The sequence below is a fragment of the Chroicocephalus ridibundus genome, chromosome 2 (genome assembly GCF_963924245.1).
Source record: "Chroicocephalus ridibundus chromosome 2, bChrRid1.1, whole genome shotgun sequence".
Taxonomy (NCBI): domain Eukaryota; kingdom Metazoa; phylum Chordata; class Aves; order Charadriiformes; family Laridae; genus Chroicocephalus; species Chroicocephalus ridibundus.
The window spans coordinates 106,212,830-106,239,044 of record NC_086285.1 but is presented as its reverse complement, the minus strand read 5'-3'; the positions used below and the strand labels follow the sequence as shown (position 1 = coordinate 106,239,044).

General features: G+C 45.7%; 1 protein-coding gene across 4 annotated transcripts; it reads right to left on the bottom strand.

Moving 5' to 3' along the window:
- On the bottom strand, nucleotides 1-24,823 carry DIPK1C (divergent protein kinase domain 1C). 4 transcript variants are annotated; one of them, XM_063326426.1, is made up of 5 exons: nucleotides 24,517-24,823; nucleotides 18,507-19,235; nucleotides 14,526-14,690; nucleotides 13,201-13,819; nucleotides 1-12,546 (listed from the first exon to the last, which is right to left on the bottom strand). In XM_063326426.1, the coding sequence occupies exons 1-4, from the start codon at nucleotides 24,697-24,699 to the stop codon at nucleotides 13,604-13,606; spliced, it is 1,293 nt and encodes a 430-aa protein (XP_063182496.1). In that variant the 5' UTR covers nucleotides 24,700-24,823; the 3' UTR covers nucleotides 1-12,546; nucleotides 13,201-13,603. The 4 variants fall into 4 exon arrangements, with proteins under 4 accessions (XP_063182496.1, XP_063182498.1, XP_063182499.1 ...); XM_063326428.1 differs by having other exon boundaries at nucleotides 18,507-19,184; XM_063326429.1 differs by having other exon boundaries at nucleotides 18,507-19,184; nucleotides 24,604-24,823.
- Nucleotides 24,824-26,215: the final 1,392 nt, after the last annotated feature.

Below are 26,215 nucleotides of genomic sequence, written 5' to 3'. Positions count from 1 at the left end.
GAATAAAAATGTGCTGCTCTTTTTTTCTTCTTTCCATAAGGAATATATTGTAAAAGATACTTGCCAGCTCCACCAGAACTGCTTTTCTGAGAGCATTTGTGGCTTTCCTGATAGCAGGGCTGTTTGTTAGACAACTATTTTGTCTGACTCGGAGTGGCTCTCTGACATGTCCCATTTGATAACTGATGAGACTGCACAGCCAGCTTAAAATGTTCAGCGCCAGGTCCTCAGACTGTGTAAAAAGCACCGGCTCCATTAACTCCACTGGAGATGTGTCTATTTACACCAGCTGGCATAGTGTGAAACGCAGCTATTGTCTGTGGAGGGAAGAGGATATGAAATGTCGGAGAGGCAGGCACTGGCAAATAGATTATATTTGACAACAAAAGAGGAGCGGAATGAAATCTCCATTACTTTTTTTTTCAATGCTCTTCCACTAACTAATGCCACAAACCGTCTTTTTCCTCCTACGAGCAGCAGGCTTGTGTTAGCACAGATCACAATTTGTAACACGCTAACAATTTCTTGAGGACCCTTCTAAGGAAAGCCTTAACGTAACTCTCCAGATATTTGCAGGTTGCCACAAAATTAGACCCAAGATCCTCAAGTATTCATCCCAGATGTTAAAAAGTCAAAATGTTGTTGTCAGTGGTAAAAAAACAGCTCGTAGCCAAATTCCTGGGAAGTCTGGATGCCTACTGAAGAGAGTTTGATAGGCTTCTTTGCTGTGGCCACACCGTGCTCTGGTCCAAGACAACAAAGCTCCGGGGCACCCCATAGATGCAGCAATTGATGACAGTGATTTCCAGCTGCTTGCTTGGTGGGTGACAATATCCCTAATTCTCAGCACCAAGCCTTTTCTCTCTCCCTAAGCTCACTGATTCTGAGGAGCCAGTTTTGTTTTCTTTTTAGCAGATGCCATTCTCTGTTTCTTCTGCCATACAGCAAAGAACACGTTGCTGATTAGAACATAAAGGCTTTTATTGCCTCCTGTCTGCAAATGCAGTAAGATATGACAAGTTATATGTTAACTTTATCCTTTCTGGCATTCTAATGAACGGCCTCTATGTTCTTTGGCAGTTCAAGCTGCCATCTCACTGCAGTGGAAGGGGAAGGTGAGGCAGGAGCATCCGTGGCTGCAATCAGCTGGATGCCATTGCAGCTTCAAGCAGAGGAGGAATCCCAACCTGCCTGAGCTTCTTCCCACCTAGAGACTCACAGGATGCATTCAGTTCTCTCCTTCACCTGATATGGGTCAGATTTATGAAGAATTACTATTTTTGCATCATTGCAAGGGGCCAATTTCAAGATCTCCAGCACTGTTTTATTACTGAAAACTAAAATGGTTGAAAGCTGTGCTAATTAGGAGATCTTAACAGCCTTTGACTTAATCTTCAGATCTGTTGTAGGTCATGTATGGGGGGAATATGGTTTCATACAATTATAAATTAATGAGGAGTATGTTATTAGTAACAATGAACTCTTTGTGGTTTATGGCTTACTGAAGAATATTTTTTAAAAGAAGACTTTGTGCTCTCTGGGGAATTTATGTTGGAACAAGAGTGTCTATAAACTGCAGGTGTCTCATTAAATTTTGCTGGTGATTAGAAGAAGCAGCCATGTGCAGAGATGTTCATCGGGGGCTCCATGATTTGTGTTGTCATGCTCGGTTTTTCCCTAATAGCTGCACACTGCTTAGCATTGATGCTCAGCTGCTGGAAGCACAACTCTGCAGAAATAGTCGGTTTCCATTCCGAAGCGAATGGCATCGAGCCAGCTATTGATTTATAGACGGACACATGCCCCTTTATAATGACCGTGAGAATGTTTGCTGCTTACCTGTTACCTTTGTTCAGAAGTACATTAAAAATAATTTTCTGCTTGACAAATGGAAGCACGCAGCATGATGCTTTTACTGGTCATTTTCATAGAGAGATCTGCAAAGGGCTGCTTTGTACAATTCCATTGGAGAGAATGAGGTTGAGAAAGTTTGTCAGTATTCCCAGTTCTGGTTAAATGGCTTTGCCTGAAGGCAAGATGGATACGTGCCCATTTCTTCCCAGCATCAACATGTGTTTGAAAACAGCAACTTGGCATAATGCTTTAGGAAAAAAAAAATACACAAAAAAACCTCCCAACAAAACGCAAAACAACAGCGCCTTTGTATCTGCCACATATACTACTTCTTTGGGGAGAAAAAGCAATAATATTCAAGCTTCTACCAATAGTGACACATTATTTAGAATCTTGCTATTTTCTTATTCATCTGAGGAACTAAAAGGCATTTATTTTCATATTTCTGCAGAATTTATTTTATAATTCTCTGCTAGTTACACGACAGCTACCTTTTAAAATCTCTGTAGCTCCGGGGTTTGGCTGGTCTCTTTTTGTCCGTAATCTTGCAATTGTGTCTAAGGGAAAGGAGGAACAGTGGGATTTTCTCAGCTCTGAGGTTCTGTTTGGGAGGGAGAATCTGAGTCCCACCAAAGGGCACCCAAATATTGGGCTTGATTCCGATTTTTTTTTCATATGGAGGTCTTGCAGTGGACATAGATTTTACTGGCATCCAGTCTTGCCCCTGAAGGTCTTTTCTAGGCCAGGACAGAGGGGTCCAAATGTGAATACAAACTGAGGTGTTGTTTGTTACTCTGGTCCTGTCCAGTACCTGGCACAATAAGACCCTTGTCCACTTAGCCTAATAGAGACAACAAAATATTTAAACCATGATCATATTGTACTAGAAGTTCAGATGAAGATTAAGTCTTGGGATTCAAGAATTTTGCAGAAGATTCATCCTGTTGGTAATGCAACTCTGTGGTTCCTTGTCATTCGTGAAACTCTTGTTTTCCCCATTCCTCAGCTTCCTCAGAGCCTGAGTTGGCTTTGGCTAGGCCAGAGTGAGAAATCTGTGCTTCAGCTTAGAGTAGAAGATGCCTGCAAACAACTGCATTGGGCACTTGTTAGACAGAGACCAAATATATGCTTTTGGCTCCTTCACAAAAAGAATAGCCACAGTTACAAGAAACATTTGGGTATTTTGAGTAATAGTAGTTAAGAAAGACCATTATGTTTCTCTGATTTTTAAACTGTGGTTGACATTTTTGAAAGGCTGCATGCTGGCATTGAGACATGGAGGTCACCTAGTCCAACCTCCTGCTCAAAACAGGCCCAGTTACACCAGATTTCTCAGGACCTTGTCGTGTCAAGCTTCAGTATCTCCAAGGATGGAGACACCACAACCTCTCTGGGACCCTGTTTTAGCGTTCGACCCTCTTCACAGTATAAAAGGGTTTTTTTAAATGTTGAGTTGGATTTTCCTATGTTCCAGCTTGTGTCTGTTGCATCTGATCCTGCCACCCTGAGAAGAGTTTGGCTCCATCATCTTTACATGCTCCCATTAGCTGTAGACAGCAGTCACTTCTTAAAGCAAAGAAGCCCAGTTCTCTCAGCCTCTTCTCATAATAATATTCCCTATTCTTATGCAAGAGAGACGCTGTATTCATTTGGTATGGCTTTCTTCTGTGAACAAAAAGACACCGTTATCTTCTGCTTTTAATAGCCCTTCATATTAGCAGAAGTGTCCACAGAGATACATGCAAACACCCTTTAAAAACCCCTAGCTATTGCTTTGGCGTTGCTCCAGCTCTGCTCTGCACACTGCAGCATCGTCACAGCTTGAGAACACACACTCAGAGCAGATAGTTTAAATATTTATAGCTGTGTAGTTGCACACTCGGGCTACCAGACTTTTATTCAAATGCCCTAGCAGGTGTGTGTGCCTGCACTGAAATCCCTGTTGCTTCCAGAGGCGGCATCTGACCTGGCTGACAGCTTTGTGAACTCCTGGACTACAAATTAGACACAGCCTTGCTGTGCTTTGCTGTCAATAATAGGAAAGGAGGGAGCCTAACAAATTCGTTCTCTTCCTTTACGCTTTCCAGAAAAGCTGCCTTATTTTGCAGCAGTTATTCAAACACTTCTTATCTGTTTCCCACATGGAAAAGCAGATAGTGTTAAATTCAGCCCTGCAATCTTTTTGCAGCAGGCTACATTATGAGAGTAGGTCTTTCTCAGCAAAGTTTGCGTGAGGCTGTCAAAGCCCTGGAGCTGTGGGAACGGGGTGAAATCAATAGACGAGGAACTTCCATGGTGCCGCATTTGTTTTGTTTTCTTTCACCGCCCTTCTTGACATGAATGCGGCATTTCTCTGAGGCATCAGTCTCGGCATGGGAAAGGCTCTTGCAGCCCGTGCCGGAGGAGCAGGACGGCGAGCAGTGGGGTCAGCTCCCCACGTTGTGCCCCTGGGACTAGGAAGGGCCCCAGTTATGAGAGTGACTTTCCCAGAGGAGACACCACAGCACTGGGAACAGTGCTAGAGACTCGCCCTCCAGCACCCCATTAGAGAAGTGGCTTTTACTTCCCAGTGAGCTCACACTCCAGGACTGGGAGAACGAATGCTGGTAACTCATTGCCCTAATGATCAGCACTGTCAGAGGAGAGGGGCTGAGCTACAGCCTTCAACCAGCAGGTTGTCTTGATCTATCTGCTCATCATCCAGGTGGAGGACAGAAGACCCCGTGCCCCTGAGCTCCCTGCCCTGCCCTAGAGCCGAGAGGAGGCGGCTGAAGTGTGAGCGAAGCCATGTCCCCATCGCCAGTGTGCCAGGCACCATTGCTGAGCCAGCATCTGTGGCACGATCGTGATAGACTCTGCCATGGTCCTTGAGGACATCCCGGAGTCGCTTCTGAGATGGCATAGCCATGCATCACCCTTTCCACAGAGATTTCAGCTGGGGAAAGAAGAAAAAGCACTGGACTATAGTGAGAATTCTGTATTCTTACATTAATTAAATGAGTTTATTGCTCATATACTCCTACCTCTGCCCATTTAAAATGCAAGGAGCTCCTGGTCTCCCACTGACATGAATCAAGAGCACACACCAATATGCCAGTGAGTTATGCTGGTGTAAATCCAACTTGAGCCTTAAAACACACTAGTATCACATGTGAATTCATCTGAGAACATATGCAAGGGAAAACAAATGCAAAAAGAATGAGGTAGGACCGAAGATGTGTCCCTGCTATTTAATGTAGAGTCCATTTGCAGGCATTTCGGTGGTGTTACCACTGTCCTGTCCAGTTCTTGGCTTCATTTCTTAGCTTTTGAGAGATATCTAATGAAATGGCAATGGAAATTCATGCAGTATACTTGCATTATCTAATGCCTCTTCGGTGATATTGCTTTGGCTAATGTAATGCTGTTCATCCGATATTTTCTAAGAGTTGGAGACTAGAATCTGATCCAACAAATTTAACTCTTTAATCACTTAAGAAAGCTCAGTGAAATCAACGGGTAAAAATGCAGAATTTCATTAAGCATTCCATTAACTTTTCATTATTTCTGTATGCTGCGTGGTGTTCATTCATATTGCTAATTACTCTGCATTTTCCCAATTTATACAGAATATAATAGGAAAAATAAAAATACTGGGCCTTTGTAGACCATTCACTCAGCATTTGTTACATGAAGTTACAGTTCAACAAATAGCTGCATGAGTATCTGTGTGCACACACCCTGCCTTTACTCCACAAAGAATTGAATATGACGACTAGAAAAAAGGCCATGGATATAAGTTTATAAAGGTTATTTTTTGTTCCTCTGTGTTCCAGTCTGGATATGCAGTTTTGCCAAGAGTCAGCTGTAGTCTCAATCCACAGGAAAACATATCTGAACAAAACATTGGCAAAGCACTTACTTGTACATATGTAATCCAGAATCAGTTTGAGAGAGATGATTCCCCCCATCTACTCTGCTCTTGTGAGCCCCCACCTGGAGTACTGTGTCCAGCTCTGGAACCGTCAGCACAAGAAGGACACGGACCTGTTGGAGCAGGTCCAGAGGAGGGCCACGAAGATGATCAGAGGGCTGGGGCACCTCTGCTATGAAGACAGGCTGAGAGAGTTGGGGTTGTTCAGCCTGGAGAGGAGAAGGCTCCGGGGAGACCTTATAGCGGCCTTCCAGTACCTGAAGGGGGCCTACAGGAAAGCTGGGGAGGGGCTGTTTGCAAGGGCGTGTAGCGATAGGACGAGGGACAATGGTTTTAAACTCGAGCAGGGTAGGTTTAGATGAGACATTAGAAAGAATTCTTTACAACAAGGGTGGTGAGACACTGGCACAGGTTGCCCAGAGAGGTGGTAGATGCCCCATCCCTGGAGACATTCAAGGCCAGGCTTGATGAGGCTCTGAGCAGCCTGATCTAGTTGAAGATGTCCCTGCTTACTGCAGGGGGGTTGGACTAGATGACCTTTAAAGATCCCTTCCAACCCAACACATTCTATGATTCTATAATACTGGTACCATTACATTAAAAGCGAAATTCACTGGAGTAACTACATGGATATTTATTTAGTCATTGTTAGACATTGAGTCCATTAATCAGGCCCTGGTTCCTGTAATAAATATTTAGCCACTGATAACTCTCTGTGAGATTAGAATGCTGCTTAATAACCCTTGAACGAGAGAAAAATGGAGAACTGTATTTTTCCAGATATTCACTAACTTGAGATAATGGAAAAAAATCTATTTCCTAAGGATGGTGATACAACCTGAAATGTCCGACACAGAAATGGAAAAGAAGTAATTGGCGTACGTGTGAAATTTGGAGTAGTAAACACGTTCGTCTTTTTTAATTTTCTTTTGAATGGGAAAGAAGCAGAGGGCTATAAATTATGCAAATACAGGCAAATGTCAACTCATAAATGTACATGGGATATCGGTTGAAATGTCTGGTTTTTTCAGCTACTTACATTTAGCCAGAGAACCTCTTCTTTAGAAACAAAAATGAACCTCTGCTCTTTCCTGCAGCTTTGAACGTCGTACCTTTAAGAGAATGAACCCATCCTGAACTCAATAGTTGGGTCTTTTCCTGCTGTAGCACGAATCTTGGAGAGATTATAACCAATTTAAGCAGGACGGGCGGGGGGATTCTGTTTCTAACTAGCTACAAGCAAACCGCTAAGGAACCAGCAAGGGAAAATGAGAGGTATTCACAACAGTCTCCAGCTTGGATTACATGTATCTTGAAAGCACGAGCAGCTGATGCTTGTGGAAGTGATTATGCACTGGATCGTATGCACGTCCTTCTGGCTGCCATCACCACTTAGGCACATTTGTAGTGCAGGAAAAAGCCCCTCAAGTTTATGGAAGAAAAAAAAAAAGGATCTCCAAAGTATATTGCAGAAGGCACTAATAATCATGGAGTTTAGAGGAGCTCAAGCAATCGCTCTGCTGCTTATGGGCCCAAGCCGGCAGGATCAAAACTTTAAACAAACCACAGGATTATAGATCATAGCCTTTCAGGGGTTTCAACATCTTGCCATACTTCAGTTTATACACATAATAGCACTTTTATTGAGGAAAGCCCTGCTTTCTCCCTTTTTTGGCTGACATAGGCTGTTACTAATTAGGGCAGTTTTCTGCATTTATGTAAATAGTAGTTCTGAAAGCTCTTGCTAAGTTATTTTATTCTGTCTAGCCTTTAGGCTGCAGGCGTCATTATACAGCTCCACTGTCTACTTGACAGATCCTTAGACACATACAACAAATGGCTTTGGAGATGCCTGCACTATATTCCCCTGTGCTGCTGTTCTTTTTATTATTATTATTTTAAAGAACTACAGTAGAAGTGTTTGGGATTTTTTTCCCAATCAATTTATTGAGGTTCTCTGATTTTTCAGTATGGGGTCTCTTATTAGCTTCAGTTCTGAGTTCAGTTGTCCTGGATTTTCATTCTTCCAAGCAACTCATTCTTTGCCTTGCTCCATGTTGCTGCCTTTTTCTGCTACTGAAAGCCTAGCAGCCTTTCTCCTGATTTCACTGAGGAGGATCCAGGAAAGCGGCAGCGACTGAGGCTCCTGCAGAGTGACTCTGCTTATTGCTTGGACACACTGCAGGTCAGCCCCCACAGAGGGTTTTCACTGTTCAGTCCTACTAGGCTTCCGACAGCATCTGCCAAAATGGCTAATCTGATTGTATGCTTCCACCGATACTGGTTATGAGGCTTTTTTTACAGTTGGTTGGCCAGATGTGTAAACTGATATTACAACCACAAGGCTCCGATGTTACAGCCTGATACTCATTAAAAGCTGCAATTTATCACCTTCCTGCCCATTACATACAACAGTATGATCTGCTGAAAGATAGGCAACATGGTATGTGGCTTCTTCATTGCTTTTTTTTCTTTTTTTTTTTTTTAAACTACATGAAAAATAAATAGGGCAGCTTGGGCCTCTTTTTAACGAAGGAAAAAAAATCAGTGAGGAGTCCCTAACTCCTTCAAGTTCATGATCCCATTTTCCCTCTGTAGGAAGCATTTCATTCAGACAATGTTTCTAATCAAGCTACACCAAACCCTTCCCTCTCCTCTCCCCCAGTCCCAAATATCTGTTGTTATCTGTAGTGCTGCCTCCAGCAATGAATCTGAATGCCCTCGGTGGTGGGGTGGTCCGTGAATCGACACTAGGGAGCAGTAGTCTCTATATGAAAAGCTGTGTCTATAGCAATGACCTGCTGTTCTGGGTTAGTCACCATGAAGTCAACCTCAAAACACAAGGGAGACCACGTAAATCCTGTGGGGCAAGGAGTTTTGCTCTGTCTCACATCATTGCCCTAGTGCAGGACTATTGCTTGCAGGTGTTTTTGCAGAGCACGCAATGCCAATTGGAGAAAAATCTGCATTTAAGAAGTAGATGTTCTGTGAAAATCTTGAGCAAAGGGCTGAATTTCTTTCTCCTAAAGATGATGAAGTAGACCTCCGACTGGAGTCACCTCTTGTAAAATGTGGGAACAGACAGTGTATTTAGATTATTGCAGAGCTGAAGCACGTGCTGCTAACCGAGATGCAAAGAAGGAATAAACAATGACTTAATGCCATTCCTGTTTCACAGAGAGCCATAAATACGGGGAGCAAGTTGCTGAGTAAGGCACTAATGCAGCAAGTGGTAGAAATGAATCAAGAGGTAGTGTCACTTTTATAGGGTGAAAAGGATTCAGGAACAGACCGACCGAGCAAAGAAATGGGGCTGAGATCAATTGAACGGGAACAGACTTCTAGGACTAAGTGGCCATTCCCAGTGCAGGCAAATGCTGTTAATGAACCTGTATGAGAGGCATCATCTTTTTATATGGAGGGGATGAACAGCGTGAAGAATCTTATGTAGTCTATGATTTCACAAAGCTGTGATGAACTAGATACCAATCAGGGATGCCAGTAGGCAGGAGCTTTGAAGATACCTGATAGTGAGAGAAATGAAGCAGAAACCATTGCAGCCAAAGTTCACAGCACAAGCAGTACACAGGAATGAAGCGGGAAGCAAAGGTGACTTCAAAAACTATATGTGGACCTCCTCTTTTCTGGATCTGACCAATGGGGCTAGGTGAAAAAGTCTCTGCAGAAGATTTTGAGCTTTCATAAAATTTCTTGTCTTAATTGGGATGAAAAGTAAACACCAGAAAGTGATGAGCGCGCTAACAAGCCTTACTGCGTAGGTCAGACAAAACATTGTTTTTTAAATTTTAATTTCAATCCTCATCTTTTTACTTTGCAAACCTTTTCAGTTTGAATTAACTAAAATTAGGGAAATAACTTGCAGACTCTTCAATATAGAAACTGCCAAAACTGAATATGTTAGACATTTTCAAAACTAACTTCAAAAGCATTTTAAACTGAAGGTTTCAGTGTCTTGTTTCTTTTAATTAGACTCTTATAGTGCATGATATCATCTTGGACAACTTTTTATTTTCTGACCATAGCCCAGGAATGCCTCACTGCAGAATTTCCCAGCGACCGCTGCTGGCAGTGGTATTGCGACACACGGTGCCAGCAGCCCGGGTTCGGCAGCACACAGGACTCTCATTCAACACCATCCTGACCTGGCCGTGGCCTCCGAAGCAGGAGCCAGCTGGGTGTCTCTTCATGCCAGGGCTATTTTTGGTGGGCAGCGCTGCCAAGGCGGTATGAAAAGGGCTCTGTCGGAAGGGGGCACCGGGCCCTGTGAGCCCAGTTCTTCTCCTCAAACACCTGTATAGACATTTCCACCATGAAACATGGGTGTAAAATAATAACAGTCTTAAATGACTGCGGTGTGTACTTGCCTCCTTAAGGTGACGACTAAACCAGTGTCTTCATTTTCTTTTCTTTCTGTCCCAGGGAGATAAAGGCACGACTACTGTTTTGTTCCTGGTTTGATCATTGGTACCTGTGCTAAGTAAGTTGAAATATTTCACTTGCTTCACTGGTGGTATTTTTTCTCCCATTTCCCAGGTTTTAGTGTCTTTACCAGGTGCACAGGGGGCAGTGAAGAATCAAGCCCTGTGTTCACACAGCCTGTCAGATTCTCCTTGTCTTTCCACCCACGGTGAAGGTGTACCAAAGCCAGACGGAACTGGTACGGAACTGATACGCAATCTCACAGCCCAGCCAAGTACAAATAACCCATTTGTGCCGCTCTTGAGAGGTTTCTGAGGATTATTGTCTATTCTGAAAAGGAGAAGTGAAACTTAATGACCTGGGAAACTGTGTGGCGTGGGGGATGGAGCTCCCTGCCAGGTGGAGGTGGCTGCAGCCAGGCCCTCGGGGTTTGGAGAAATCTGTCAAAGGCAGCTTCCCTTCCTAAATCCTGCCAAGGAGAAGGACATTCTGAGCAGAGTGACATTCCACCCACGTTTAAACTGCCACCAGGCTTCATTTTGCTATCTTTTTTCCCACCTGTTTTAAAACTGAAACATCGCTTCCAACAGAAATTTCACCTGACTCTTTGAAATGCAAATCTGAAACTGGGCGGGGGGATCCTGCCGTGGCGGAGCATGGACATGGTGGACACTGTGGCAAAGCACTGAGTGTCTACGTGATGCTGGCCTTTCCCTGATGGTACCCTCTGGGCTTGGGAAGGAGGAAAGAATGAAAGGCAGCAGGGAAACAGGAGAGCGATAATATATAAGATCTCCAGGATCCCCAGGAGCATTTGGGGTATATACTGAGTTGCTCCTGACCTAGCAAAGATGAGTGCCTTCAGTAGGGAGGCCGTGTGGGGAACACGCAAACCCTGATCACACCACCAGCGTCTGCCGCATCATTTGCGCAATTGGAGATCTCTGTGCCTTCCCCTCCCCAGGGACCCCACAGATTTGCACATATAAAGTAAAGGAGAGTTACCAATCTCTGTATCTCGGAAGGGTGGATTTTGTTGTGAGGGAGCGGCAAGAGCACAGACATAAGCTGGTAAGAACAAAATCACAGGACTTGGGGATAAAAGGCTACCTCAAGGCAGGATCATCGACATAACTGCATGTATATCATTCCTGACAGGCACTCACTCTTGCCTGTAGTCAAAAATCACAACTTATGAAGTCTGAAGTTTTCCCAAATGATCTATTCTATAGCTCCACTGTTCCTTACTATTAGAAAGCCTGTAACAAATGTCTAACCTGAATTTTCCTTGCTACAATTTAAGCTCATTGCTTGTCACATCCACCAAGGAAATCTGGACAGGGCAGTTCGCTCCTACTCTCTTGGTACCAGCCACTTTCTGTTTCTAAAGAATGTTACTGTGCCTCTCTTCAGTCTCTTCTTCCTCAGACTAAATGACAGTTTATCCAATCATAAATCAAGTTTTCAAAAAGTGGGCCATATTTTTTACTTCATTTTTGCTATTTCTCCTTCATCACTTTTTTCCTCATCTTCACTCTGATACTTTACCTGCCTCCAACTCTTTACCGTAATCTGATTCTATCCTTAATTATTTTCTCCTCTATCAATTTCACGACTTTGTAACAGGTCTTGTTCTGGAATTTGGGTTTCTTATTCTGCTTTTCCGTCCTGCTTTTGCAAAGGATGATCTTAAAGCATTGAAACATTGTCTGTCTCCCTGGTTAGAGGAGAAGAGGGGACTGAGCACAACTTTACCAGTCAGGAGCTCCTAAGCTGTAGCTCTAGTTTAGCAGCAGCTTGTCTTCGGCACAGCCTCAGGCACGGCAGCCGACCTTTCCCTCCCTTTGAGCTTCTTGAGGGCTTGGGTGATTTTTAAAATTACAGTGGTTTATGGCAAGAAACAGAAAAAAACTAGCACTAGTTTGAAAATTTGAGCTAGTTTTGGATAACTGTCAAGGTCTCCTAAGCAACTCACATTTTTCTAGTCACAGGCAGTCTTTAACATCACTTTAAAGAATCACTCCAGAAATTGGAAGTTTAAGTATAATTAGTGCGCACAGCCTTCAGGGCTGTCATAAGGCTGAGGGATATAAAGACGAAAAAGATTAAGTGCTGTTATGTGTCTCACTTCCACAAACCAGTATTGTTAGTCTTAATATTGAAGAGTCCTTCTGAGCTGAGGGCTGTCACAGGGTGTTGGTTTATTTTTTGTTTGTGGAGTTTTTAATGTCTTCATTTCAAAACCAGCTGATGGGTATATTGCCCAGTATTCGGCCTAAATATATGCAATGTCTTCTGAACCCACGTGTTTAAGATTCTCCAGCCACAGCTACACACGTCTGAAAAGCAAAGTTAATGATTTTAAGTTAATCTAGGCATCTTTATTCATGTAACTGATTACAAGATAATGAATTCTTATGAAAATTTTCGTTTTGTTCATTAAAAAATACCGTGTAGGAAAACTCTGTGTCTGGATATTGTTCTCTTCAGTGCAAAGGACAGATTGTTGGCATTCCTGGGTAAATCTGCTCTCTGGCAAAGGAGTGCTTCTTATCAAGGGCTCTGATGTTCAAGTGCCTGAGGGCTTGTTCACATGGGAAAATTCAGTGGCATTATTCATACCTCTCAGCTGCAGAATATGAGTACCCACATGGGAACTCAACAAGGGTGTAATTATTTTGCTCTAGAAAAGTCCTAAGTACCTTCATATAATTTCTCTGCAGAAAGTTAGCTATGGCACAGGTAATGCAACACACCAAAGAAAATGCATTTGGGGACACCAGAAAGGACTGCTTTCTACAAAAACAACTCTTCGCTCATGTGGCAATACATTTCCCTATTTGAGGTTGGGTTTTTTTTCACACAGAACACTCTGTCCCTACTTTTAAAAAAAACTCATTCTATGGAGAAACGAAAACAAACACCATGCACATACTTAGCCGCACCCACCCCCCCGTTATTTTAACTACTGATATTAATTTTACTGCATTTACCCTTTTCTTCTTCAGAGCACCATCCGTACGTAAATGCATCCTCACCCTGACCACAGCACTCCGACAGATGCTATCCGAGCAGTGACTACAGCTCTTGGTGAGCAAACGATGTGCTGAATGCTGATGGAGAGGGCTGGCGCCCGCTCAGGAAAATAAGCAAGGAGAGAATCCAGGTAAAATGTGAAACAATTTTTACACTTGAAAGGATATTACCAGGACGTGCTGCACCTGCAGCCATGAATTTCATTTGCATGGGGGAAAAACAATCTCTGGGCTGTGAATGTAATACAATGGGTGGGAGGGAGGAGAGAGAGGGAGAGAGAAAGCCGAGCACAGGCTGCCTCACATACAGCCTCCCTTAGCAGTGTCTGGGACGTGGCCTTTGCAGTTCTGCCTTTTGTGTCTACTCTGCCCTTTGCAGTTCTCGCCGAGTGACCCGAAGCAGGTGGTATAACTCAGAGAGAGATTTCAGAGTCCTCTGGTGCCCGGCAGCGTCCACGTGCCGCGGCTCGGCACACTCCTGCACTGCCTTCTGCAGCTGCAGCTGCAGGGGGAAGGAAACCAACGGTCCTCTGAGATGTGGGGAAAACCAGCGACGGAATATTTTGTCACAAATTACCTGAGGAAGGGGAAAAGAGCAGATTGTCGTCTTTCAGGAGCTACAACTAATGCCCTGCTGCTCCTCTGGGGCTGTAGCAAAATGTCGCCTGAATCCAAAATGCCACCAGCCATTCCAAGAGGAAGGTATGGAACAGGAGCATCCACAAAGGCTATACTCCAGCTGCAGAACCCCGCTTCTTCTCAGACTGCTCTTGCACTTCTGCATAACAAATGGGGAGGGGGAGGGGGAGGGAGAAGCAGCCAAAAGGCCACCTCTCCGCTGCATTAATACCACCCACCAGCACAAGTAGGGTGAGCCATAAGACACCCATCCCAGGGCCCAGACTCCTCTCTCCACTACATCCAGATCCTACACCTGCAGAGTGGAGAATCGCAGCCATAACCCCCCACTGCTTACTGGTGGACAGCCACAACTTTGCCATCAGTGGAGACAGTAATGACAGTCCCCTGCTCCTGGTTCCTCCACTCTCCTGTCTGAGGCACTGGGCTAACAGCTACATGAAAACGTGGCAGATAAACACTACTGAATACAACGGTCTGTTTGCATGCTCTAAGGTGGGATTTCCGAATGGAACTGGCACTTACGTGGCCACGTTTAAAAACCCGACTGTCTTCATCTCACAGTCTGCTAGTACATACCATGCATTTTATAGTCGATGGGATTTTAAAAGAAATGGATGCATAAAGCAGCTGTGTCTACTCACTTGCAAGTTGTTATTGGCTCTCTGTGCTCCACATTTTCTGATTTTCAGGTTGCATTTTGAAAAGCAATCAAAAAAATTACAATCTTCATCTCGTGTGCAGTTCTGTTCAAGGATGTCCCTCATTTTGGGTTCAAAAAAGGCCATATCCACATCAATGGCCACCACCTGTGGATCAAAACAAGCCATCAGATCTGGCACGGCACAGCCTGTGGGACAGGGCTGAGGAAGCATTCCTGTGCTGCTTGCTTGTGGAAATGCTGTGCTGAGAGCATCTGCCAGTGGGGAACTGGGATCACAATGAAAGGGCTTTATTTCGCTTAACTGAGCTGCGCTAGTTTTATGAATACCGCTTCTTAAACAAAACCAGCTAATGCTTACAACACCAGGAAAGGGAAAATTATCTGTGGACAATATGTGTCCCTGGGGTCAACTGGATTCATTTGCCTTACACCGCGACAATCCAACTTGAAGATTGATCTACTTGTTATTGCAGCTTATGCAGATAGCACCTCCACCTTTTAATTATATTATGGTGCCAAATTATCCACAGCCCAGACAGTGTAATTTCAAATTCACCATTCAGACGGAACCCCTGACTTTATCATTGTGGAGAGGAGCAGTGGGATGGGCAGAAGTACCCGCACCTGCTACAGCCCCTGCAAACCTGCCGTTGCATTCAGTGGGTTTGCGTCTGTTCAGCTGTAGAAAGAGATCCCTGAGGTTGCTGAAAAGCCAGGACTGGCTTTGCCCGGTCCTGTTCGCCGTGGTTCGACTCATTTACTGTGCATGGTTCTTGTTCCACTTGTCCAGACATATGCTCCATAACAGAGTCCAGCCAGCCGGTGGTCTCAGCAGAAAAAGCAAGGACTGAAGGGATCAATCCATTTTCTCACCCTGACACAAGTGAATAAGCAGCACAAAGATGTCTGCGGAGCTGCTGCCCGTGCTAGGTTTGAGACCATTCTGGGACCGGAGGGCTGTAGTCTCAGTTTCTGCCAGCGCCACTCCACCCGTGAATACTCACTCTAAAAAATCACAGCAATAAAGAGGGAAAGAAAGGATGCCACTAGTGGGCTGGCAGCTGGCTGACGTGCGACAAGCTGTGGGTGACCACAGTGAAGGCAGCCTGCCGTCAGCGCCATGGATGCAGCACCCAGTGGACGTTCCAAGCTGCGCTTAACACTGGACAGTCGGGGTCAGGGACGCTCCCTTGCAGCAGCTGACACACGTTTTCATGGAGGGAAATGCCTGGGAACTGGACAAAGCAGAGTTACTTGGGCTCAAAGGATGGTCCTGTTTTTAAGATCTGACCTCCCAAATAAGAGGGGAAGCTGAGCTGCGTGGCTGGAGCAGCAGCTGGATCAACCCCAGGATCTAAAGATGTCTGGTCTGGTAGAAGGCCAAATAAACCTTCCACAGGCAAAAGAAAGAACATGGTCTAATCTTCATTTTATTCTACTCCTTTTTCCCCAGGGAAGAAGTCTTAAAGAGATGAGGCATAGCTTAAAAACTCAAGTATTTTTAAGCTTCTTGGAGAGCTTGATAATGATGACGTAGCCTAAGGAATTTCACACGTTTGGACAGGCAACTTTTTTTTTTTTCCTTTTCTTCTTTACTTCCTTAAGCTTTCTGCAGTTTTGCTGCTCATTTCTTTGGAGAAGAGACAGCAGAAGCGGTGCAGGGCTTCCCCCCTGTCCTAGGGCCGCTGCATCAGCTCCCTGGTGGGGTCTCTGCCAGCACCAAGCACCTTTGACAATCATCTGATCAATTGCTCGCTAAGAAAAAACAGCCCTGGATCCCAAACATGCGGCTGCCAAAAGGTTCGGTAGTTTCACTGAAGTTCATCTGTTACAAAAATGTGTGGGCATCCAGCCAGACCCTGTGAAGATAGAGCTGGGTGACGCTCCACCTATAAACAGCTACATTTTGGTGGGGGTTGTTATGATTGTAATTGATGATGAAGGTGCTGAAGGAAATGTAGCAAGGACCCAGCTTGGCTCCTGACCTGATTTAAAGTCATGTTTAAGGTGCTGTAATCTTTCTAGTTGTCTCTGAGGAGCTGGTAAAAGAGGAAGCTCTCCCAGAGCACTGTATATTCAGCCAGACCTCCTTCCAACTCTGCCCCTTATGCAGCTCCATGGCAGCTTAAAATTCCCCTGGATGATCTACCAGGCAGGGATCTCTCCTCTCTGTGCTGCAGGAACAGCCTGCCAAGGCCAGAGTGAGGGCTGGAAGCTTATCCCCACCATTTGAAAATAATCCTCAAAGTGAAACTATTGCACTCCAGGCACATTTCTTTGGGCATTAGCAGTCTGAGACGAGGAATAGCGCTACTATTATGGGTGTTAGTTATTATCCTAGGCAGAGGACAAGAAACAAGCAAGTGAAAAAATTGCTTAAAGCAAACATGAGGGACAAAAAAGAGGCCGCCTTGCTGTGTCCCTGTTCTAGAACTGGTTGATAAAAGCACCTAGAGTTTCTACTTCTCACTCTCCTTCCTTCTTCACTGATCAGAAGCTCTGTCTGTTCCCCCGCTGCAGCTTTCTGACTGTGTGTATCTCTCGTCCCCCAGCCCAGTGGGGCGGTAACAGATGGTACCAACAGGCTGTTGTATCAGTATTGTACAACTGGGAAAGCCATGCGTGAGCAGCAACTCACTTTTTTTTAAAATTAATTATCCTAGAAAAGACTAAATTAGAGTACTTTCCTATACCTGAAGGTGATTGCTGTCTCTTTGGACCCCAGAAGTCATGAGAGGGTCCTAGACAAGCAAGCCTCATCAAAAGGACTCGTAAGGAAAGAGTCAAGAAATATTCTTTCTCTTTTCCTAAATAAAATCTCTTTTCCTGTAAGTAGGCTGTAAAACAGATGCTCTGGTGTGTGCCCAGCCACCGGCAGTCACAGCCAGTGTGACTGAAAAAGGCAGGCAAAGCCTGCCTTGAGGAATCCCTGCCCTACCTCACCGCCTAAATACTGGTATGCTTTCCAGCATCTCGCTGTAGCTCCTCACCCGTTCCCAGTTCAGCTGCTCTATTGCACCTGAATAAACAGTGGGAGGGAAAGGAAGGGTGAAGGGGAAGCACACTAATTGCTCTTAATGGCTATATGTTTAGGCAATGTTTGTCTAGCACTCTGAAGATGTGAGGGTTACATTAGCACTCAGCGAGCACTGATTCAAGCCTCTGAAAATGCTTTATGTTCACTCAGTGCAGAAACTCCACCGATGCCTCTGCAAATTGTGAGCCTGCTTCAAACACTTACTTACGGCGCAGTGCCTCCAGTCCCTACACACAATTCCCACCGAATCCAGCGGGATTTCTGCTGGCAGAATGAATGGGAGATACATTGGGCAAGTTGGTGCTGAGCTACATCACTACTTAGGAAACACACACAGCTATTCAGGTCTGAGTTACAGCTGTACAAAGAAAAGTCAAACAGTAAAAGTACCGGGGAGTTTCGTGTCACTGTCCTTGGATCACTTCCAGACCAGATAAGCTGAAGACTAAAGCACAAAGATGTGTTTGGATGGGGGGAGTTCCCCTTGTGTCAGGCTACAGAATTCAGCCTTAGCTTTCAAATTCAGTTTTTCCTTTCAGCATCGCTACCAGAAATAGTTACAGTGACTCAAATTACAGCTTCATTTACATCTTTTGAGATCTCCTTGCTTTCATGAGGCATCCCTCAGAACATCCGAGGGACTCTCTCGGTGGTGGTGCCTTTTTGGAGGTGAAACAAACCAGAACTGAGAAAGCAATTCTCAAAACAAGTAGATGGACTTAGTGCTGTGAAAAGTGGCTGCACATATTACAAAGAGGAAAAGCAGTAGAGAAGCTCCCCTGTCACTCGTAAATGCATTTGTTTTGCAAAAACGTGGCCAAAAGTTGTACAAGGAGGGAAGCGTCAATTTTACACAGCGACCTTCACACTAGAATTTGACCTCAAATTGCCGCAACGCCACCCCACCCCTAAGACCCAGCTTACCGTGAGATCGTGCCTGATAGCGAAGTTTTCTGGTTTGATGTCACACAGGTGAAGTCGGTGAGAGAAATCATTATCAAAATGCTGCACCATGTCCAGAAAGCTGAGTGCAATGTCAATGATGGCTCTCACCCTGCTGCTGTGGCCAGCAAGGGAGGGACCGACCACGTTTTCCAAGGGAAAAAGAGTTTTGTGCCAGGCATGTCCAGCTGTGAGATACTCCACAGCATAAAAGTGTCCACAAGAGCCAATAATTCGTAGTACGTGTTTGCTGAAGTCCTGCAGCAAACTGAAGTAGATATATTCTTCCTGCTGGAGCAAGGACCACATGCTGGCCACCTGTGCTTTCCAACGTGGTCCCTTTTTCCTTGTCCACAGGGGCCCCATGGTATTGTTAGACAGTTCTAGCCCCAGGACATTTTTGACCTCCAAGGCTACCATCAGCAGAAGCTCCGTTTCAGGAATATCCTGTGTTTCCACCTCCTCTAGCATACTGAGATGCTGGTAGCTGGAGAAGATTTCCTTTTTGGATTTCAGGATGATGGGCTGGCCTCTCCAGTCAGCCTGGATAACCTTCTTACCTCTGTCATAGTAAAGGCAGTGTTTGTATACCAGCTTCTGTGCCACACACAGGTCTTCACAGAGGTCACCAGTCAGGGCTCCGCTGCTGTAGTCAAGACACTGGAGTGAAAGAGCAGAATATTCATAGCAGGACCATACACCTGTGGACCACTTAGAAGAAAAAGAATCAGCAATAGTCCTAAGCTCAAGAGTCTTGCAGCAGTGGTTGTACCGCAAGTACACACCTCCTACAGCCATCACGTGATTCAATGGTTTTTCAGAAGTCTCTGGAGACCTTTTACCAGGGGGAATCTTGCTTCAAAACAGGGATTCTTGAGGTGGTAAAGGACAGGCTTTTTTGGGGCAAGGAAATGGACTAGATGACCTGTTACTCTAAAGTTCTTGCCACATATGAATTCAGTGAGACTAGCTTTGAACACACTTGGCTGTGCTATGTGACATTCTGGGCTGCAACACTTTTAAGGCACAAGAGATAACTTCCAGTGTAATTCAGGACTTCTCTGGAAGGTTCAGCGCAGCGTAACTGAGACATCGCCACTTAACTTACAGGAAAATCCATAGGTAGCTGGATTGCTGGGACCTTCCACAGCCCACAGTGTTTCAAACTTGCACTCAACATGCCCTGAATGAAGCTGCAAGAACCTCCTTCTGCACTACCAGGAAACACAGAGGTTGCACCCAATCCCTCGTGGGACAAGAACTTTTTGGAATTTTTAAATATGTAAATGCTGTAGGACAAGATTACTTTTCCAGTTTTCATATGTAATTATCAGAAGTGACATACTTAATATGAATTGCTTAAATACTTTGTTTTTTCTTAACTGGAAAAAAATCAGCCCATGGAAACATGGGAACTGCTGTTTGATAGTCACGTGGTCACTGCAAATTCGTACAAGAACTGCAAGGATTCCCTCACCAGCCCTTCCTTCAACCCATAATTGTTTCCATACCATCGTTTCCAAAAGTGTAGGCAGTCGATATATTCCTACGGGCATTCAAAAGTGCAGCTGCAGGGACTGCTTTGGGTGAATCAGTAGAGGGGATGATCAGAGGTCCCTGGTGAAAGGGGAATAGACTGTGGTGGTGTAGAAAGCCAAACACCTGGGAGGCGGCTTGACAGCGTCAGCCTTCTTCATTGCTTTCTGGCATTTGAACCTTCATTCAAACCAGTTGGCAGCTCCCCCTGCATGTGGAGTACTTGCAACGGCAGCCTGACCCCCACCTCATTTATGACTTGCTGTTACACACACAGAAAATACGATCATAAAATTCAAGTGATGTATTCTCTTCGGACAGTCTCTGAGGTGTGCACCAGAGGAATACGTTCTGGATGCCAGGCAACGTTCAGAGTCCAACCTTAAACAACACACTGGGGAATGGGTGGAGGATTAAGTCCAAAATCCAGGGATGGTGATAAATTGACTAAACAGCTCACCGAGGGCAGTTCAGACAGGCATAAAATTTATGTATACCCTGATGTTCTCACACTCCAAATGAGAACATGCAGTGCCAGCAAGGAGAGCCAGGTAGGCAACCTCTGGCATGAATGTCCTGCCCCCGAGTCCAGGGTGGTGTGCACGTGTGAAACACACACATCTGCCTCCACAGCCACAGCAGGGGATGGTCAGGCAGACTCCCTGGGCTGTCCACAGCCTTCAGAGCACGCAGGCCAACCTCCTTGCTTTTGCAAATCCGCTCCTATGAATGTAAGACGAATTTATTTTCTCCTTTTAAGTAGGAAATGTAATTTTTCTCAACGGAAGTGGTTTAGCAGTTCTTTCCATCTGGAACTCTGAGCAATTTTAGAAAGATTACAAACAGAAGGAATTTGGGGGGTTTTGTTTGGAGCATAAGTATAATCACATTTAAAATCACTGCCCTCCTATTGAGAAGACCACAACCTAACTCTTCTTCTGCTACAGTGAGAGAATACAGGACCTAGTCCTGTAATTGGGTCCACATGGGTGAATACTTGCCCCTGTGGACAATTTTACTGTGGTCCCTCAAGTTCACTCTTAGAGGGTCCTGTCCATACACGTGGAGCCCTTGCTTCTAGAAGAACACATGCCCAGAAGACCTGCAGTCAAACATGTGAACGTGCAGCTTATTTTCTCGTGTTGCCATCACGTCATTCTTAATGGCATTAATGAGAAAAAGTAGTTGTGGAAAAAATAGTCTCACTTACATTTCCCAGACATAGGAGATGAGTCATTTTTGAACCTGGCTGCTGTTTAGGACTTGTCCGCTGTTCCATTTGAAGCCATAAATCTTTGTCTATTAACGTGGTATCTGACACTCTCTGAGTTGGATTGTTCTTACGCTGAACTTGCACAGTGTGTTGCAAACTAGGATCTGTGAAAGACGACTGGAGCAGGGAGAGCTCTACTCACAGAATGTAGGGAGTTGTGAGTTGCTTAAGGGCTTTAAAAATCTCCTCGGTTTCCTGTCATTACAACCCAAAAGGCCAGCAAAGACTGGCTGCACCCTTCACGTCCTCCATAACTCATGTTATTACAACTTCTGGTGTTTTATGTTTTTCCATAAACACAATACACTGAGCAAGCTTAGCTCCCCAGCACTACAATGGTTATTTTTTCAGCCCTCAGATGACTTTTGTGCTTTTTATTCCCTCCCTGTTTCCTCTCTCTGTTTTTCCCTCCACCGACCTTAGCAGCACAGACAGAACTGAATGCTGTTGTCCAGTGCCACAAAGACAGCCAACAGCCCTTCCCCAGTGCTCCTTTTCTGGGGACATTTGGCGATCATATCAGCCATTTAGGCACAGACTGCACTGGTAGTTCAAGTTGAAGCAATTATTTGACCCCTGTGTCCTTTCCAAAGTCATATGGTTTTACAACACAGTCTTCCATCCTATAGGCATAGCTCGTACTCTTGTGCTCCCCGGTGCACTAGCTTGCATTTTACTGTATTAAAACACATTTTGGGGAAGTGGAAACATTTGACCAGGCGATTCGGATTACCCTGCAACGAAAAGATGGCCTCTTTCTTATTTACCAACCCAGGAACTTTTGCACTATTTGCAAACGTTACCATGCAATATTTTATATCATCATGATGACTGCTGATAAAGAGAATAATTGATTCCCCAAAGAAATCTTCCAGAAGTGGTCCTCCACGCTGCCATCCCTGTCCTAATGACTGCATTTTGAGATCTGTTGATGAGACAGTTTTAAATTTACCTAATGAGTGCCCTTTGAATGCCACCAAGTGCCAGATTTTTCAAACTAAAATATGAAAGTGATACTAAGCCAAAAGCCTTATAGAAAAGCAGCTCTACTACACAAAAATGCAAACACAAGCATGGTTTGGACTCGCTCATCTGTTTCTGCTTAAAATTGGCTACATAATTTTTAATATCCTTCGTACACTTCTCAAGAGAAATTAAAAAAGCTGTGTTTAAATTAATGTAAAGGTTTAAATTAATGTAAACCCCACTCAGGATTTATATAAATTTACATAACTTACAGTACCACCATCACTTTTGTGTAGGTCTGGCCTGAGACTGAGTCCTGCCTTTATATCAAGTACTTCTCCCGTGTAAATGCAATACTGAGCAAGGTTTTGGAAGGCATCAAACCTATTTAATTTCTCCAGAGAAAACAGAAATTGATCACTGTGATTTAGTGCGTTCAGTGTAAATGAAGATGAGACCCGTGTTAGGAAAGAGTAAGTGGGTTTTTGGAGAGTTAGAGTTGGTATCTGCAAAATCCCCAATGCTCCTTCAGCCTTCCCAGTGCAGTGCACAGCTGCACAGATGTACATTTTACTCAACAGAAGGAAATAAACCTTCAGAAATACCACTTGCAAGGGTATATGACCATGCAATTTTCACCCACTTGCTTAAAATAGCTCATCTTATCTCCTACTGGAAATACGACAGGTGACTAGTAAAATAGTTTTTCTTGGAAGACGAATTTTGCTTAATAAAAGGCGTGAGACTCAAGCTATCAGATTATTTGTTTCATAGATCAGTTGCATTTTCTGTTCTTGCAAAACTCATGTCATCTTCAGAAGATGTATAAAGACTTGTTTCAGGACTGAGGAAGATGAGCTCATGTTCTAATTGTTCCACTTAGAAGGACAATTCCTTTCTAACGTCATCTGGGAAAACTGTTGCTTACACAGCTGAATGATACTACTGAAGACGCACCTGTGGAAACAGATGAGCACAGCAATCTCAGCTGCTCTTCCTCTGGAAGGAGGGTCCAAAACTGAGCTATCACACGGCGATGGAGAAAACTTCCCAAGCTTGCACCTGAATTCTTATCCCTGCCTGGGCTTTTGAAGACATGCCTAACGCTCTCCAAACTGAAGAACAGCAACAAGTCTGTGTCCATCAGTTCACGGGCAAGTGTGATGGCAAAGGCCTGGACCTCCCTGAGCTCGGCGGCCCCTTGCAGCTCCTCGCCTCCCTGCTCTTCCCAGCCACGTAAGGAGAGGGCAGGATTCATCCCTTCAGCTGCAATCCCGAGCTCAGCTGTACTTCAAGCTGACTGCTGGGGTAAAGAAACTGAATCCCACTGCCACTAAAAACACGCTGTCAGGACCAATGCCTATAGTTCCTCTTCCTTCATTACACAGAATTCAGAAAAACTATGATCAGGTTTTGCTTGCTGCAGTAACAGATTATCTAATTTCCATTAGGATTCCTCCCTTGGCACTACAAATACCTTAATTAAGAAACAAAATTGAACTGAAGTCATTAACCCACGCTGCTCCTCTTTTCTAAGTGTTTTCTACACAATTCTAAACCAGCTTTTTTTTTTTTTTTTTTTAAGGGAGATTTTAATGAATACTCGCAAATCCTTTCTTGAATGTCGAGTAACTACATCTTAAATGCCAGCCCCTGCCAGGCGTAAAGGAGGCGTTACGAGCTGTGTGGGGCTTCTGAAAAACGACTTTTGCACAAACACCTTTTCGGCTACTTAAAAAACAAAAACAAAAACAAAAACAAAAACAAAAAAAAACCAACAAAACCCCCCCCCCCAACAACAACAAAAACGAAACAAACAAACAAACCAGAACAAAACAAAACAAAAACCCGGACGGAGGTTTCGTCCCGCTCCGCAGCGTGCGGGATGCCGAGCTGCCCTCCCCAAAGCGCCCGGGAAGCGCACCCGCACCCCGGCCCGCTGCCTGCACCTGCCCCGGGAAGGGAGGGAGGAAGGAAGGAGGGAAGCAGCCGCCCCCCCGCCCCCGCCGCCCGGTGGCCCCGTGTCCCCGCCGGTGATGCGGCACCTCCGGCGGGACGGAGCCGGGCAGGAGCGCCCCGGCGGGGCGGCCGAAAGCGGGTGCTCGGCTCATCGCATCGGACTCCCGGCGCTTTACCCTGTCGGGGATGCACACCCCCCCACACACTCCCCCCTGTCCCCCTGCCGGGGGATGCCCCTTGTCCCGCCGGGGCACGTACCAGCCTCGCCAGGATGCGGCGGCTTTTCTCGTCCGTGCAGCGCTCGGAGAAGACGCTCCTGTGGAGGAGGAAGAGCAAGGCGCTCACCAGCATCCAGCAGGCAGCCCAGAGGAGGAGGAGCACCAGGGTGCATCGCCGCCAGATTTTGAGCCGCAGCCGCTTCAAGCCCGGGATGCCCCTCATCGTGGCGCCCGGCCCGGGTTCGGGCGGACGCTTCAGCCGCTGCGGCCCCGAGCGAGCGGCGGCGGCGGCCGGGGACGCCGCGTTTCCCCCCTCGCAGGCTTGTCCCGCTCCCCGCCGGAGCCCATCGCCCAATTTCCCCCGCCCCGCTGCTGCCGTCCTGTCGTGTCCCCCCCCGCCCCCCTCATCCCCCTCCCCGCCGCTCCGGGCCCCGGGGCGTGGGGACTCTCCCCCTGGCGGAGGGCTCCCCCCGCGCCTCCCCGGGCCGGTTCTGCCCTTACGGAGCCCGGAGCGCCCCTTTTTGAATTTAAGCCACGTAGTTCCGCCGGCTTTTGTCTGCTCTCCCCGGTGCCAAGCGGCTCCTGCCCGCGCCCCCCCCCCCCCCCCCCCCCCCCGCCCCCGCCGCGTCCTTCCCCCTCTGAGTTTCTCACCCGAGAATAAAAGGGGTTTTGAAGGGTGATGGAGGCTGCCCTGGGAACCAGCCCTTCCCCATCCAGGCAGCCTGGAGACGGACGGTTCCTTCTGGTGAAAACTTCACCTACTGTCAAATGAGGGGGAAAAAAATATTAAAAAAAAAAATATTTTTTTTTTATTCTGGAGTAATTTCTCCGGTTCTATCCACCCTGGGCTAAAGGAGGAAGAGAGAACCAACTCAGGTGCCCATTCACTAACACACCCCCCAGGTCCCCTCATGGTGGGTCACCCCTTGACTCTCCAGCAGCTTCCACAGCATCCCCTGCTCGCCCCAGCCGGCCGCGGGGATGGGGGCTGGCTCCTGCCCGGCACCCCATGGCCGGGATCCCTCGGCCGCCGGGGGAGAAAGCCAGCGGAGCAGCCCCACTGAACATGCTGTCAAACCAGGGTCTACTGGATCTGAGGGTGTTGGAGACAATAAATTGTCTCCCTGCCCTCCGTCAGGGAGAATATCAGCGGCTACATCCCTCTTTGAGGAGGGGTCAGCTCCATGCGAGTCTCTCATATATTTTTGTTAACATTTCCAAAGGGTCAAAGACCCAGATGTTTGTTCCAATGAGGCAAACAAGATCCTGGCATCCTTTCCTCAGTCCAGGTGCACATGTTCCCTGTCTCTGTTTAGACCACCACATTCACTTTTTTGTCCCTTGGCTCCCACTGGATAGCATCTCGCCATCACAGTTTTCAAAGGGAAAATTCATATTCTAAAGTACAGCCCAATATAATAAGGGTATCTGATTCAACTTTACTGTCAGATATGATGAAAAAGGACCAGATTCATTTTCTTTCCCTTATGTGGATGGTTACCTCAGGCTACTTGCAATCTCATAGCAGGAAGATGAATTGCAGTTAATGAAACCACTCAGAGGGTAAATTATTTACCCAAATGAGTAAGAATAGCAGAATCTGGCCCACGAATGGAGAACTGATGAAAAATTCAATAGACATATTTTAATGTGCCTCTTGTGTAAGTTGTTTTGGCGTGCACTTTGTTAGTAAATTAATTTAATGTGATAAGGGGAGAGTTCACTGTTGGAGAGCTGGG